Raw genomic sequence first — 16,475 nt, forward strand, 5'->3', positions numbered from 1 at the left:
GGGGCAGGCTCCAGGACGGGGCTGAGCAGGCGGTCAGGGCGCTCAGACGGGCCGGGCTGGCGGAGCCTCTCAGCTGGGACGTGGCTCTGGTCTCTCCAGGAATCCAAGAAGCACCTGGCCGGTTTGGGGGTGCTGGGCCTGGGCAACCTGATCACGGAGATCACAGCCAGCGAGGAGGACAGCCCGGAGGCCGATGGAGCCCACCTGGATGAGGAAGGTTTGGCAGTGGGATACCTGCGGTTACACGATAGGGGGGCTGTAGGACCAGAACTCTCACCGGACAGGGAGAAACGCGCCCAGATCATCTGGGGCTGCAAGGAATATTGTGCTGTTATCTGGTCAGAGGTCCTTTGACAGAGGCCTTGCCTTCCTCTGCTTGCCAGGGCGAATCCCGCGTTATCTCGTCGTCACTTTCATTCTTTCATTTTTTTTACTTTTTTTTTACTTGTCTTTCTTCCTAATGAATAAGTTTATTCTGTATTTTTCCCTGTGTTAAATAAGCCCATTTAGTGTGCAGTATTATTATATCTTTTTTTTTTTTTTCTGAGCTTGTTGAACAGTTCCACTGAGTAAGTGAAAAAGGTGTTCCTTGTGCTTAAAGTTGGTTACTTGCCAATCTCTAGGGGAAACTCAGAGCTCTTGGAACTTTTGGTTGGAATGAGGGGAAAAGTACTCTGAGGGGAAGTGTTAATCACACTTTTTTCTTTCTCTAGAAAAAGAAGCATGGCAAAGAATTAGTGTGTACGTAGTGAAGTCTGAAGTTAGTAACGTATATTAGGATAAAGGTTTGTGTGACTAGGTTTCTTTTCTTCCTAGGCTGGGTTAAGAGCACAGAAGATGCTGTTGATTATTCCGATATTAATGAAGTGGCAGAAGATGAGAGCCGTAGGTATAAGCAGGCAATGGGCAGTTTGCAGCCAATTCGAAGACCAGGTAAATGGGATTAGTGTTACAACTCTAGCAGTGGAAGGTATTTTGGGGCAATGGGCCTTGACAGTCTCTTACATGGGTGACATTGTTCCTTTTCACTCCTTGTATCAATAACCTAATACAAGCTTTTGTGAAACTGTGTTCACTGGATTAACTCATTGCTTGAGACCTTCATTTTTAAAGGAATTAGTTCCTTATTAGAGTTAAACTATACTCAGAAGAGAAACCAGGATCCTTCTTTTGCTCTGGGATCCCCTGCAGAGAATACCCAATAGCTGCTCATATTTCTTCAACCTGTGTTCTTAGGAAGAGGCTTATGCAGGAGGCCAGGTGCTTCTCAGCGGTACTCTATGATAGAAATAAGGTCCTGATCCCTTGAAGAGTCACGTTGATCTCAATGTTTCTCTCCTGTTTTACCCTTGAACTGTTTTTCTGAAATTACTCTTTCTGCATGAGACGCTTTGGTTCTTTCGTTGGTCCCAGCTATCTCTGGTCTAGAATAGATTTTCAAAAACATGCAGCTTTTGCCTTTCAGTAGCTGCTAGTGCAAATGTTAAATCTTTGCATGTTCCTTAAAGCTGCCTTACGCTTAACTTTTCTTTTGACATATTGTGGTTAGTGGGATGTAAAGGTGACTTGGGCTTTTTAACCACATTTTTCTTATTACTTTAGCAGCTTTATTTGCTCTGCAAAGCAGGAGTAAGGAGAGGTAATAGCAGAATATATATATATATTTTAAGTGCTTCAGTCATCCTTATGTCAGTTTGCCTTTTTCCCTCCTTCCCACTCTTTCGTAAATTTCAGTCATGCAAATGAGTTTGTGTAGTAAGCTGAACTTGTAAGAGTTTTGCATCTAGTTATAAAATGAGAATGGTCTCCTCACTAACGAGAAGGCATGGTCTTCTCATCAGGTTGGGACAGGTAAGAGTATAAATGGGTAGGGTGCCTGGTTCCCTTTTATTGTCTGCTTAATATGCAGTCTTGTCTCCCGACTGGTTAGATGAAGATGAGGATGATTACGATGCTGACTGTGAAGATATTGATTCCAAGTTGATGCCGCCACCACCACCACCTCCAGTACCTGTAAAGAAAGAAGATGAAAAGGATACAGCTGCTGCTGGTGAGTGAGGACTTTCTTCTTCTCTCTGGCAATATGAATTTCTGAAGGAAGCAAACACTGCTGTGTAGCAGTTTGTTCTGCGGCAAGCACCACGCGTCGTCAGAATTCAGTCTGCAGACTGCTTCTAAAGGTGGGTCAATGTTATAGCATTGTCCGAAATGTAGGTTGAAATATTATATTTCCAGTGATGGTTAAAATACAGATGTTGACAATGAAACTGCTTTTTTATCTCATCCTCTCAGTTGTGGCTGGGAAATTCACCTGGAACGCTTAGGATAAAATGAAAGATTAAACCAGAATGGTACTCATAACACCCGCAGAAGCTTAATTTTTGCATAACTTGGTATAAACAGTAGATGTGGCATTATGGGGTTGTACTAGGGGACAGGGAGGAAACCTGTTTGTTTATAAGGTGCTTGTTCTGTTGTAGTATCTGAAGATGGAGACGGTATCATTTTGCCCTCCATCATTGCTCCTTCCTCTGCTGCCTCCGACAAGGTGGATTTCAGCAGCAGCTCTGATTCTGAGTCAGAGATGGGACCTCAAGAAGCCAGGCAGGCAGAATCCAAGGAAGGCAAACTCACACTTCCTCTTGCAGGAATCATGCAGCGAGATGCTACCAAACAGTTGCCAAGTGTTACAGAGCTCTTCCCGGAATTTCGACCAGGCAAGGTATTGTAAGAGATATGTGGAAGTGACAGAAACTGTATCATGCGAGCCCTCTAAATATCAATTGTATAGTATTAAGTATATGTAGTAAGTAATTGCATAGATGTTCTTGCTGACCTCAGTAGTTTCTTTAGTTTCTGTGTGCTGCTGTTTCCAGTCTGCTTAACGTGTAATGATTCTCCTGCCATTTTCAGGAGCCTCTTAAAAAGCATCATATAAATCAGGGTGTGAAATAATGTTTTGATGTCCTGTAAGACCATAGCACAGGCCTGTTGATTTGTGAAAATTGTTTTTCTGAGGTAGCAGAGAATATACTTTTGCCAGATGATTAAAAACCATAATGCTAATCTGTCTGCTTTCTGTCTTTTCTGGCAAATATTTGCTCCTCCTTTCATGCTGTCCTGAACTCGGTGGGTTCTTCTTGAAACAATTTGTGATCTGTATCCTTTACTTAAACCTCTCTCAGAATTTCTCTGAGTATAGATCAGAAATTAGCTCAATAACAAGTTGGTCAAAAGGATGATCGTTTTTTGCACAAAGCAAATTCATTACAATACTTTCCTAAATGCTCTCAAATAGCAAAGGTAGTTGATGTATTTTAACAAGTATTTTGAAAGTTTTAGAACTGTTGAGAGGAGAGGAAATGTGGGAGGAGAAGGAGAGTAAAGATGAGCTTATAGTTGCCAAACAGATGGTTGTGAGCATGGATAACTTGGTTTTATGTGTGCCTCCATCACAGGCTTTGTGTAAGGAGCTGAGCAATTTGCATAATTAAATGTCATGTTTTAATGATTTAGCCAGCCTCTATCTGTTAGAAATCTAGGTGAGGCTCCAGAATGCACAGAAGTTAGCCTTTGAGATGCTCTCTTGGCTTTTCCACATGTGGTGTTTCCTGTGTTACTGTGTTTTGTATCAGTTGGTGTGTTCATTTCTTTGGTGCTCAACAAGTAGCGTCAGGGACTGGTTCAGTGTTGAATGTGCCCAGTGGGTGCAGAAATCAGTGCAAGCTGTTAATGTTGGGCACTTTTCATAATTAATTCAAGAGCACTAGAGGTGGCAAAGTGTGAAATCCTGTAGATATGGCTGTGAGGATTGGTTGATGTCTGAGAATGTGTGTTAATGTAGCTCTGTTTTTCTTGGTGAAACTGCTTTGGAGAAGAAGACTTTGTGTTTCATCAAACTGTTAGCATCTTAGCTATGTCTGAGACCTTTGCCCTTGGTGAAGGTTCCTTGAAACTGGCTGAAAGGTTCAGAAGTAGTCTTGGGGAGTTTGGGGAAGAAGGATACGATGGACAGAGTGGTCATATAAACATTGTTTCCTTTGGGGAGCAGCATTAAAAGATTAACAGGGCGCATTAGCAGGTTGTCTGTTTGCAAATCTTTGGTTCTAATTCCTGTTTCCTAAATCTGTCAGTTAATTTGGGAATAACGCTTTCCCTCTTTACAAGAGCGCTCTGAAGAAACAATTATCAGTGCTTCAAAACCAGCATAACCGTAGAAGAAACAGAAGAGAAAGTTTGTCATTGTCATTAGTGCAGGTTTTGGAGTGTGCATACAGGGGAACTGCATTATGATGGAAATAAAAATTAGTATGTTATTTCTGGACTGTGGTATTTTTTTTTGTCTGCTTGCTTAAGAAATCCCTGCTTTATATAACTGTCTTCTAGCTTTGTCTCTGCTAATAGTTTTATCAACTCTTCTTCAATCTCCATGTGTCTTTCTGAAGGTTCTGGTTTGTTCAAAATGAAAATAATTACTTCCAGGTGGTGTCTTACCAAATGCCCAATATGTAAAGGCAATCTTTCTTCCCTCTGTTGAGTTTATTTGTGTCTGAAATTAAGAATAAATCTTTCTGAAAAGGAAGGATCCATCAAACAGATGGATCAGAAACCTTTTTTTCGAGTATAGCCAAGAGATTGTTGATTGCATCGGAGGGGATTGTAGTACAGGCCATGCTTCTGAATTTCAGAGTGCTCTCTTTCTTTACTGCTTTTTAGGTGATGGAAAGACAGACAAGCGTTCCACAGTGGTTTTTCTTCTCTGACTCTCTTGTTTTTCCCTGTTCTAGGTGCTGCGTTTCCTGCGTCTCTTTGGCCCTGGAAAGAACGTTCCGTCGGTTTGGCGTAGTGCCCGAAGGAAACGCAAGAAGAAACATCGGGAGTTGGCACAAGAAGTGCAGTTACAGGAGGGTGAAGTTGTAGTTGAGAGTGGAATGGAAGGAAAATCTCCTTGGGAATATGAGTTTGCTGCTCCTCCCCCTCCTGAGCAGTGCCTTTCAGATGATGAGGTGGGATATCTGAGACTTAGAGAGGGTCGCCAGCTAGCACTGGGGATAGTAGTGGTTTGGACGGTGACCATTAGAGTAAAGAGCTTTTCCTCCTTAATAAAACTGGAGGACAGGGTTGGTTTGTATTCCAGATGTGCAGAAGCTCTACTCCAGATACTAGTCAGTGACTTCAGGTGATTGCTTCTTACTGAGAAGGCTGCATCTGTGGTACAGGATCAATAGCAGAGCTTATCCTCTTTTTATCAAGAAGAAACCTCTGTGTTCTTGGAAGTTTAATTGCAGAACATTCTTAAGACAGCTAGTAAGTATGGAAAAGCACTTACTGGAGATACTCTTCTCCTCTGATAATAAGCTGGGAAACTTGGAAGGAAGAAACCTCGTACTGACACGTAGGTAAGCCATCAGTGTAACCATTCCCTCCTTTGCTGTACTTCAGATTACCATGATGGCACCTGTGGAATCGAAATTTTCTCAGTCACCTGGTGATATAGACAAAGTGACAGATACAAAGCCTAAAGTGGCAGAATGGCGCTATGGCCCAGCACAGCTCTGGTATGATATGCTGGGCATCCCTGAAGATGGCAGTGGATTTGATTATGGTTTCAAGCTGAAAGAGAAGAAGGAGCAGGAGGTTAAAGGACACACAGATGAAGGGGTAAGAGGGGAACTGTGGGGAAGGTGTGGAGATGTGTGTGGCATTGGGGATTGCTGCACAATGAGAGCTTGGTGATGGGCTGGTAGATGGTTGTAGATGATGCAAAATGAGACTTTTAATTCTCCTCCTTTAGTTTGAAAGTATAAAGTCGATGCAGGTCTTCAAGCAGTTATTCTTTCCTCCTAGGATGCAGGGTCAGTGGATGAGAAGGATGATCTGCTAGCTGATGAGCACTTCCTTATGGTGACACAGCTCCAATGGGAGGATGATGTTATCTGGAATGGAGAAGATGTCAAACACAAAGGGACTAAGACACAGCGGGCCAGTTTGGCAGGCTGGCTGCCATCCAGCATGACTAGAAACGCCACTGCATACAATGCCCAACAAGGTAATCGATGGTCTGATATGAATTGTACTTGCTGTAGTTAAACTGACTCATTGCATGCTTTCGTTTCAAATGCAGAACATAATTCTTCCTGTCAGGGAATGTTTTTTGACAACATCACAGCTCCGCTCAAAATTCTGAGACTCTCTACTTTCTTTTCAAAACCAGAGTAGGTCCCTTCTGTTAAAGAAAATATCAGTTCTGGCTTCCTTCTCTCTATTCATGTGGAATACCAGATGCTAGATCCACCTACATTGGTATCAAGCAATGACACACTTAGGATGTCTGCTGTTTACAGACCAATGGAATTTTCTTTTTTTTTTTTTTTTTTTTTTAATTGGAAGAACTGTGTAAAAGTCTTCTGAAGTTTCTCCTGAACTAATAATGGTATGCTGTTTTTTCTAGATAGGAGGTAATGATTCTTACAAGCTTCAGGCTTCTCTTAGACACAGATGCATTTTTAAATTTAAATTGCTTGTGTATATCCCATTGTGCTTCCACAAGGAAAGACTAATGGGAATGTCAGATCTTGCTTTTAAGGCCAGGCTGGATGAGGCTTTGAGCAGCCTGGTCTAGTGGGAGGTGTCCCTGCCCATGGCAGGGGGGTTGGAACTCGATTCTATGATTCTATGATCATTATTGGGTACTAGTGTCAATCCTTTACTGTTCAGCTATGAGTACAAGGCCCTGAGGATTTGCGTAGGTGGAGATAGCTTTTTATAACAACTTTCATTTCAGCACAGTTGTGCCTGAGCTATCCAGGCCTGGGCTTGCTGTGTTTGTGTCCCATCAAAAGCTACAGTAACGTGTTAAACATGGTTGGTCTGTTCATGTGTTAGGTCTTATGCCTTCCAGAAGCATTAACTTAAGTGACACAGTGTGACCACAGGTGAGTTGGTCTGTCTTGGGAGGAGAAGGACTCCACAGAATGATTCCTTGAGGTCTGCTTGGCCATCCTTTTTCTATGGCAGTTTGACATAAGACGGGAAGCTGCTGGAGGCCACACCAACTGTTCTGTCAATGGCAACTGTCTGCTTAAGGCCTCTCACTTTTATAGGGACCATATAGAAATACACCTTATGCATTGTCATGCAGCATATGCAAAGCAAGCCAAACGTAACTTTGAAGAGGCTGCAGACTCCAGTGGTAAGCTGTGGGTGAATGTGGTTTTTAAGTCTTACCCGTACTGATGGCACATGATACTCTTTGTGATATTTGCAGTAGGCCCATCCTGATTCAGGCTGGGAACCACTCTCCGTGCAACCCCCAAGTTCTGATTTAAGGCAGGGTAGTAACCCCTAACACTCCCGCTCATGCTGACCTTACTTTTGTTTTCCTTTTCTCTAGGTTTGAACCGCAGTGGCTCTTTGCTCAACCCACCAATTCCACTAGGACAGAAACCAAATGTAGCAGGAGTCCTAGGTGTAGCAAAGGGCAAAGAAAAGCAGGCCCCTGAGCAGCAAGGTACTGAGGATGTCAGTCTTTGGCTTATGAGTAGGTGCATGTGACACGTGTTTCTGGATAGACCTGTGTTCTCTGTCGTAGTAGGGTCCCTTATTGGTGGCAAGGCGTAGATAGAAGGGATACTTGTTTACTCTAAAACCTTGTTACAGGCCCTCTTTCATTCTTGGACATTCTCTGCGTTTCAATGGAGCAAAATCTCTTAAGTGTTGGAAAAGCTGAGACTTGGGGCTTTGCTTCCTCTTTGCTTCCAATATGAGAGGGTTTTTTTGCCTTTTAGAGGTTCTGCCTCAGAAAGCCCTGAAAAATGGGGAGGGTTGAGGGAGTAAGATAGGGGGATGAGGTCTGAAATGTTTTTCTGCTAAGGTAATGTATAAAATTCTTAAGGATTCTACTTTATGATTGTTGCAGTTTCCCTGGATGAAGACAAGCCCTGGTACTCTATTTTCCCAATTGATAATGAAGAGTTAGTGTATGGCCGTTGGGAAGACAGTATCATCTGGGATGATCAGGCAATGGAAGCCTACTTGGATCCCCCTGTCTTAACACTTGATCCAAATGATGAAAACATAATTCTAGGTATGTTTATGGCGTGAAGAAATTACTCAAATGGGAAAAGACAAGTCGAAATGGAAGCAAGGATTTATAGTCACACTGTAATGGAAATAAATGGACTGGGGCGATACTTACAGTCTTTCTTTGTTCTGCCTTTTGAAGATAATTTGCAAGTAATCAAAAGCCTAAGCAAAGGAAGGCAACAGTAATAACTCTAATGGTGTGGTTATACCTTCAGCTCCCAAGTTAAAAGCAGTAACAGGAGAGTAAAAATTAACGTCCTGAAACTTAAATTTAACATAATTAATCTGACTCTTGATGTGTTTTAAAAGTGACTGTCTTAATTTCACTTGCATGCATGTTGGTTTGAAGAGGGAAGGTAGAGTAGTAAACCACAAACTAGCTTATGCCATTCTCAGCATGGTTTGTATTCAAGGCCTGAAGAAGCAAATTCCTTAAGCCTCTTTCGGGCTGTGGTAGTGGCACGTGGGAGCAAATACCTGTCAGCATTTTTGTTGCTGCTACTCAGTGTCCCTGGAATTTGATTTGAATGTACTCCCTGCTTATATTGCTACAAGCTGGAGAGATGTTTGTCTTACTTGGACCACTAAAATCACCACTTTCTCTTAGATGTGTATGTTAGTAATCTTCAGGCAGCCTTATGTAGTTTAAGGATACTCATATCTTGCTACACTTCTATATGACCTGGATTGCATTTCCTTCCTCAGGAAAGTGGGTCAGTTCTAGGAATTTCTGTATGAATTGATTGGAATGTTTTAGTATTAGCCAGCAACCTTGAAAATCACTCTTAATTTGACTTGGTTAAAGACAAACAGACTTGCAGTATTTTCTTTCACTGTCTGAAATACACCACAAAATTGCAGATGTTTGTATGAATAGTGACAAAGGTGAACCCATTCTCATTTTAATAAAGTGACACGAGATCTGTGCGTGAAGTTGATATAGTGTTTACCAAGCCCATGTCACTTGACCCTGCTTATCATGTGAAAATCTTACTCGGAGAATCCATGCTTCACAAATTGCTAACTTTCAAAATTCATACTACTATCCTGGATTTTTTCAGGAATCCCTTTTGAGTTCAGGTTCATTATCTTTGGATTCAGACTCACTTTCATGTTGTATATATGTGGGGAAGAAAAATATTATTAATACATGTAATTGGGAAACAGTGTTGGCACTCCTGTTGCTTTGACTCTCAACTCTTTAGAATAATTTTGTCAGAACAGGTGCTATTTCTTGTACTTCCACCAATTAGATTATTAGTAAATTTTGTGTTGAGCAGTGGATACCCCAAGCAATTCCCACAGTCACCCTCCTCCCACTCAAATCTACTCACTGCCGAAGACGGTAAGGTAGAGATTTAAGGATGGAGCTTTTCTGTCTTTTTTGAGTTTGTTTCATATTAACCTGTATGGAGGAAAAGGGGAGGAGTGTAGAAGGAGGACAGTCACCCCAGAAACTAAACAAAAAGGCTAAAATGTCTGGACCAAGCTGCAGCTCAGTAGGAGGTTGCAGTGCTGACAAGTGAACCCTAGGACAAGTGCCCTACAGTGTGATTACTTGTGTTTTTAGAAATTCCTGATGAAAAGGAAGAAATGACTTTGAACTCTCCATCCAAGGAGAACAAGAAAGAATCTTCTCTAAAGAAGAGTCGCATCCTGTTGGGAAAAACAGGTGTCATCAAGGAAGAACCACAACAGGTCAGCATAAGCTTTAGCACTTTGCAGGTTGGGAGTGGTGTGGAAGGAATGAAGAGTTTTGGTTTTGTTTCTTTTTTTGACACCTCTCTCTCTGTGCTTAAAATTGAATTAGAACATGTCTCAGCCAGAGGTGAAGGACCCCTGGAACCTCTCCAATGATGAGTTTTACTACCCCAAACAGCAAGGACTTCGAGGAACCTTTGGAGGCAACATCATTCAGGTAGTCACAGTAGTGTTGGCTATAGAGTGAGAGATAGTGTGTCTTGGTAGGAGGTGTCTAGCTGAGAGTATGATTTATGATTTGTCGAAAACCAGAATTTAGATTGCAGCAGGTCAGTTAAGTGTTCATGACAGAGGTTTTTAATGTTGTTTCATTAAAATGATTAGAAAGGGGTTTGAACTAACTTTTCTTGATTGCCCCACCAAACTGAGGTTTGGGTGCTACATCTTGCTGTATCATACTTGTCATGCAGTTGTTTGGTGTTTCTTTCTGTAGTACTCTTTCTGAAGCAGTAGTGGGGAGGGGAAAGTGGTGCAGGTAGTCAGGAGGTGAGGCTGCGCTTCTGCTACTAGTGTGTGTTTTAATCTGGATATTATAAAAATAAATTAGATAATGATGAATTTGAACTACTGCTCACTAGTGTAGGTGAAGAGGTGATATTTTTTACCTCCTCCATTGTGTTATTCAGTGACCTCTTTGAAAACCACATCTGATTCCAGCCTCTTCTGTAATGGGAGAAATGTATGTAATTCCAAATGCACTTCTCTCCCACTGATAGGGATAATGGCTTTGCATGTTCCTAGTTAGTAAAAAAATCCTCTCATTGGGTACCATTAATAGTAAAACTAAAAGTTGTCTTTCTACAGAAACGAAAGAACTATATATGAACCTAAGCACTTTCTGTCAAAAGGCAATGTGTATGATAACAAGTGAATTTCAATGTACTAGTATTACTGCTAGCAGACCTGAAAATATTACTTGGTTTTGTTAAATAAGGGTTAGTAGGATAGGAGGATGATCTTGATTTTGAGGTGATGTGTCATTCTTGTTCCTGTGTTAGCACTCTATCCCAGCAGTGGAACTTCGCCAGCCATTCTTTCCCACCCATATGGGTCCTATGAAGCTCCGACAATTTCATCGGCCTCCCCTGAAGAAATACTCTTTTGGTGCCTTGTCCCAACCAGGGCCCCATGCTGTGCAACCTCTGCTGAAGCATATAAAAAAGAAAGCCAAGGTACAGTTTATTTTTCTCTGTATCTGATGTTTGCTGTGGCTCCGTTTGCACAGCAGGTCTGCTTGATGCACTGGTTTCCTAACACTTGTCTTTTCACTGGCACAGATGAGAGAGCAGGAGCGTCAGGCTTCTGGTGGGGGTGAAATGTTCTTCATGCGCACACCACAGGACCTAACTGGCAAGGATGGAGATCTCATCCTTGCTGAGTACAGTGAGGAAAATGCTCCTTTAATGATGCAGGTTGGCATGGCAACAAAGATTAAAAATTACTACAAAAGGGTGAGTTTGCAGGTTTTGCTGTTGGGCAGTGATTTTCTTCTGCCTGTCACTGAGTGCTAACTGCACTTTCATTGTACCTTACAGAAACCTGGCAAAGATCCAGGAGCTCCAGACTGTAAATATGGAGAGACTGTTTATTGTCACACTTCTCCCTTCCTGGGTTCTCTGCATCCAGGCCAGTTATTGCAGGTGAGAAAAGCAAACATGAGAAGAACATGGAGTAATAGGCAGTATGTGTAATAATGCCCTGTTTATTGAATCACAAATAATGCTTAACATCCAAAAAACCAGATTCAGTTTCATTTCCAGTTTAAGTCTTTTTACTGATAATAATTCAGTTCTACGCTTTTTTAAAAATATCTCTCTGTTGTATGTTTTTTAAAATTGTTGTAGGAATGACAGGAATTGCAGGAAGTGAATCTTCACTGTTTTGCTTTGTAATGGCATTGTAAATACTGTTAGGACTGAGTGGAAGGCCAAAAGTGCTTGAATGTTGGAGAGCTCAGTAAATAGGTTTTGGAAGGGATAGAAAACATGGATTTATTGTGGTCCAGGATGTGCAAGCAAAACCATATGTGTATGTATTGGGTCTGACTGAGATGGAGTGAATTTTCCCCATAGCAGCCTTCCTAGTGCTGTGTGTTGCACTGGGAGCTAGAAAGGTGTTGATAACACCAGTGTTTTGGCTGCTGCTGAGCAGTGCTCACACAGCATCAAGGCTGTCTCCCCAACACCCATCCCCCAGGAGGCTCAGGGCCCCAGGGGTGGGCAGGATCTTGGGAGAGGACATAGACAGGACAGCTGACCCAAACTGACCAAAGGGATATTCCATAACGTATGATGTCAGCTCAGCAATAAAAGCTAAGGGAAAGGAGGAGGAGGGGGACATTTGTTGTTATGGCGTCTGCCTCTGGGAGCAACCGCTATGCATATTGAAGCCCCACTTCCTGGAAAGTGGCCGGACGTTGCTTGCTGATGGGAAGTAGACAAGAAAATCTTTGGTTTTCCTTTGCTTCCGTGCACAGCCTTAGCTTTTGCTTTATAATTAAACTGCTTTTATCTTGACCCACAAGGTTTTAATCTTACTTTCTTCCCATTGTTCTGCTCAAGAGGGGAGTGATAGAGCAGCCTGGTGGGCACCTGGTGCCCAGCCAAGGTTGACTCAGCACAGTGTACTTTCTGAGAATTGCACTGCTAGCTGTCTGCTGGATGCCAGTTACTAGTCAGGTGTGTAGAGTTCTGCTTTTATGGGCCTTTCTCTGTTGTTGAAATACATACAGTTGAGATGGGGAGAGGAATTAAGAATGTTGTAAGGACCACCTGGTTACAAAATCCATGATAAATATAAAAATAAATTTATTTCAGTTAATGCTAGCTGCTCTTGCTGCAGCAATAATTCTATCCATGCTGTACCACAGGAAAGAAGTAAGGTGAAGGTTGATATTAGAGATTCATCACAGAACTGACAATGCTAATTGTTCAAGCCTAAGATGACTTAATCATGGGTAAAACAGGACTTCCTAAGACCTTGAAGTGAGGACAGGGCCATCTCAGGAAAAGCTTTGCAATGTGGATGAAGGTAGTGTGAGAGATTAGCAGTGGGTAAGGCTTGTGGAAGCCCTGCGGGTGGAGAAAAACAGAAGAGGATGGTCTTTCCAGTTCCCCTTAGCCTAGTGTCTCCTTGGTGCTAGTTTAGACTTTCTCACCTTTAAATGCTGAACTCTGCTGCTCTCTGCTTTTCTGGTTAGGTTCTTACTACCTCCTTTCCTGGGCAAAGTCTTCAGTTCTTGCTTCTGTTGCCTTCTCCCATTCCCAGGCTGTGCATGTGTCCTGGGCTGGTTTCCATAGTTACAGTGTTCTTCTGTGTATGTGTTCTTTCTGTTCCTTTTTAAAGTACCTCCTTAAAGGTCAGTCCAAAGAGCCCTTCAAAGCATGTGTTCTTGGTTTTCTTATGCTTTCGTGCTTCATTCTTGGTTATTATCTGCATAAAAAAGGAGTGGTCTGACAGCACATCTGCATATGTTATGATATAAATGATGGTGTACCATTGGAATGGCTGGTTTTGGGGGGGGTTTAAAGATTTTTTTTGGAGACTGAGTTACAAAAAATTTGATCAAAACATGACTTTCAAACTTTGATTTGTTTCTCTTATTAGGCATTTGAAAACAACCTTTTCCGGGCCCCTATCTATTTACATAAGATGCCTGAAACAGATTTCCTCATTATTCGGACACGACAAGGCTATTACGTGCGAGAATTAGTGGATATTTTTGTAGTTGGTCAGGAGTGCCCACTTTATGAAGTACCTGGACCCAACTCTAAACGAGCTAACACCCATATCAGAGATTTTCTGCAGGTATGTGATAAGAGACGGTTTGAAGATCTGAGGGGTCTTTGGAGAAAGCCCGTGGTGTAGGCATGGGCCTCATGTGGACAGCCTTGATTTGAAAAGCTTCTTGCCTTGCTATGGGCTTTTTTATTTGTTTGTTTTTCTTTTGGGAGCACTACAAGGGCTGGATGTTAACCATACAGACCATTTTGGTTGTCATTTAACTGACAATTATAGCATGCTGCTTCTGTTTACTTGCATCCTATCTGACAAGTGTATGATAGAGGCTTTTTATTAGCCAAAATAATAGATAATTATATAAAAGTGCAGGAAACTGAAGAAATTAAAATGAGCTTTGACGTGGTTATGCTGTATAAAATTACAGTTACATGGGTTTTACTAAGAGGCAGTTAAGGGCTTTTATCACAGTCCTATTAAATAGCACAGAATTAGAGTTGCTTGATAGATCTTTGTTGATTTCCTAGATTTTGAGGCAGTTAAGCTTTGGGACTGTCAGTGACCATTCAAATATATCCCCAAATTTAGATTTTGGAGAAAATGTCTAATAGTTTACTGTTAGTTTAATTCAAAACTGTAACTTGAGGTATTTGCAGAGCAGGAAAATCCTTGCTGTTCCCAGAGTTTCTGTACAAAAGCATGAACATTTCTAATGTCATCATACAAAATTTCAAGGCTATTTTTTTCACATCTCATTCTCAAAAGCTGAACCTGAAGCAGACATGTGGCTTGGATACTAAGTAAATTCATAAGAAACAATGTGTTTTAAGGAGGAAGTCTCAAGTAGTCACTAGAAACAGCATTGTCTATGGTGTCTTTGCAGGTTTGTTGTATGCTTTCTTTGGACATCACAAGTCTTGTTTTGTAGGTTTTTATTTATCGCCTCTTTTGGAAAAGCAGAGACCGTCCTCGGAGAATTCGCATGGAGGATATCAAGAAGGCCTTTCCCTCGCACTCAGAGAGTAGCATCCGAAAGCGGCTAAAGCTTTGTGCTGATTTCAAACGCACAGGTGTTTAAAGATTTTATGTGATGGTCAGCCATTCTTTGGTGCTCTTGGCGTTCCAAACAGAGCAGGGGGAGGCAACATCTCCCCCTGAGAAACCATTTTTGAAAACATCTATTTGAAGAGATGAAATGTATTCTGATAGTTCTTTTGTTCCAGTTTTTATAAATGTGCACTTTGTTTTGGCACAAATATGCTTGATGGTGAGAAATGACTACAGATTGGACATTTTTTTTTATAACCCGTTGGGCAGTGATTTACTTATAAAGTAACAATGTACAACACCAACACACACACGTTCCATTCCCTCTGTATATGGCTGTGTTGCGTTTTCCAAGCAAATACATGCCAGTAGAAGTTTGTCCCATCTTCATGAGTCTAATAGTGCTCTGAGAGCCTGGGTGCTGATTTTTGTATATGCAGAATGATAAACAGGTGGTAATACAAAGCTTTTTAGGGTAGCCACGGGGCATGAATGAGCATGAATGTATGAGAATTTGCTGATATAACAGGTGCTGAGTTAGGGGGCATTAATTTAAACAAATGCAGAATGAAAAAGCCTGTACTTTTTAGTGGTCTAAGTGTCATGGATTTGTCATACTTGTTCCTGTTGCCAGCATTGCAGCAGGGTACCAAATCTTGAAATACAGTTAGGATTATTATGGCATCCAAGATTTGTGGGAAACTACTCAGAGTTTGATCTGTGCGTTTTTCAGGGATGGACTCAAATTGGTGGGTTTTAAAGCCAGATTTCAGATTGCCGACAGAGGAAGAGATCAGAGCAATGGTGTCCCCAGAACAGTGCTGTGCTTATTACAGCATGATTGCGGCTGAGCAGCGACTGAAGGTAAATGCTCCTTGCAGGCTATAAGACAAGTTACTGACAAGTACTTCTGTTCTGTGTAGTGCCAGTTCTGTCAATGTTGAGGCAAGGTAAAACTAAAGATAGTTTTTCTATAAGGTAGGCAAATTAGTTCCCTAACTACTGGGCAACTTGCTAAGTTTTCTGCTGCTTAAAAAGGGAGTTAAGTTCTTAAAGAGAGAAACACTATATTCTTACCATCTGTTATTTAGATACTGAGTTAGCTGTGCTCAAAGGTAGCAAAGGGACGGTACGAGAAAGGGCTTATGTTTCTACCTGGAGTTCTACAGCAGAAGGTAACCAGTATGTGGCTGTGAGAGAGACTGGTTATTTTTTTGAAGTTGGGTTCAGTATTTAGTTACGGAGTTTGTCAAAATACTGGGCAGTTTGACATCTGTGATACTTTGATACTGTGGGACACGCTGAATCTTGCAAACAGCTGTCTGTGGAAGTGTGCCTGTTCAGCATGACAAGTCTCCGCTGGAGATTCGTAATAAGCTTCTAGTTCTCTCTCCAGTGACCTTTTTAAGACTTTAGTTCTCTTTTTTTCCTAATATTTCTCTGCAGGATGCAGGTTATGGGGAGAAATCCTTCTTTGCACCAGAAGAGGAGAATGAAGAAGATTTCCAAATGAAGATTGATGATGAGGTACTGTCAGAGCGATGCATGAGCATGCATGCCAGTATATAAATCTGCATGGCAGGAGAGGCACGAGGCCTTCAGTAGATCAAATGTTCTTGCGACTTTCCTGGGAGCTCTGCTGCCAAGCTTATACCTGTGTTTGGGGATCCTTGCCAGGTCCTTTCTGGTCTAGTTTTTTTGCCTTAAATGCCTTTTGTGAGTTGTCTAGCACTTTGGTTTTTCGTAGAGGTTTTATCATGGCAGCTGAAGGATCAACAGGTGGAATTCACCCTCATGATGTCAATTGAAAAGTTCTCAGTATGATTGGAAGAGTCCAAAATAAA

General features: G+C 41.7%; 1 protein-coding gene across 1 annotated transcript in view; it reads left to right on the forward strand.

Annotated features, from left to right (window-relative positions):
* The first annotated feature begins 102 nt into the window (after positions 1 to 102).
* The window catches only part of LOC104470444 (transcription initiation factor TFIID subunit 1-like), a 33,317-nt gene continuing 16,944 nt past the window's right edge, over positions 103 to 16,475 (forward strand). Inside the window, exons 1-18 of the mRNA XM_010085372.1 lie at positions 103 to 217; positions 817 to 933; positions 1,931 to 2,050; positions 2,481 to 2,722; positions 4,788 to 5,006; positions 5,443 to 5,661; positions 5,848 to 6,049; positions 7,394 to 7,510; positions 7,919 to 8,086; positions 9,656 to 9,783; positions 9,896 to 10,003; positions 10,845 to 11,018; positions 11,124 to 11,297; positions 11,382 to 11,486; positions 13,453 to 13,653; positions 14,513 to 14,654; positions 15,365 to 15,495; positions 16,078 to 16,158. Coding sequence (XP_010083674.1) covers positions 903 to 933; positions 1,931 to 2,050; positions 2,481 to 2,722; positions 4,788 to 5,006; positions 5,443 to 5,661; positions 5,848 to 6,049; positions 7,394 to 7,510; positions 7,919 to 8,086; positions 9,656 to 9,783; positions 9,896 to 10,003; positions 10,845 to 11,018; positions 11,124 to 11,297; positions 11,382 to 11,486; positions 13,453 to 13,653; positions 14,513 to 14,654; positions 15,365 to 15,495; positions 16,078 to 16,158 — 2,562 coding nt within the window. The 5' untranslated portion in view covers positions 103 to 217; positions 817 to 902. The remainder of the gene's footprint in view (positions 218 to 816; positions 934 to 1,930; positions 2,051 to 2,480; positions 2,723 to 4,787; positions 5,007 to 5,442; positions 5,662 to 5,847; positions 6,050 to 7,393; positions 7,511 to 7,918; positions 8,087 to 9,655; positions 9,784 to 9,895; positions 10,004 to 10,844; positions 11,019 to 11,123; positions 11,298 to 11,381; positions 11,487 to 13,452; positions 13,654 to 14,512; positions 14,655 to 15,364; positions 15,496 to 16,077; positions 16,159 to 16,475) is intronic.

Source organism: Pterocles gutturalis, unplaced genomic scaffold (assembly GCF_000699245.1).
Source record: "Pterocles gutturalis isolate BGI_N339 unplaced genomic scaffold, ASM69924v1 scaffold30, whole genome shotgun sequence".
In the NCBI taxonomy this organism is placed as follows: domain Eukaryota; kingdom Metazoa; phylum Chordata; class Aves; order Pterocliformes; family Pteroclidae; genus Pterocles; species Pterocles gutturalis.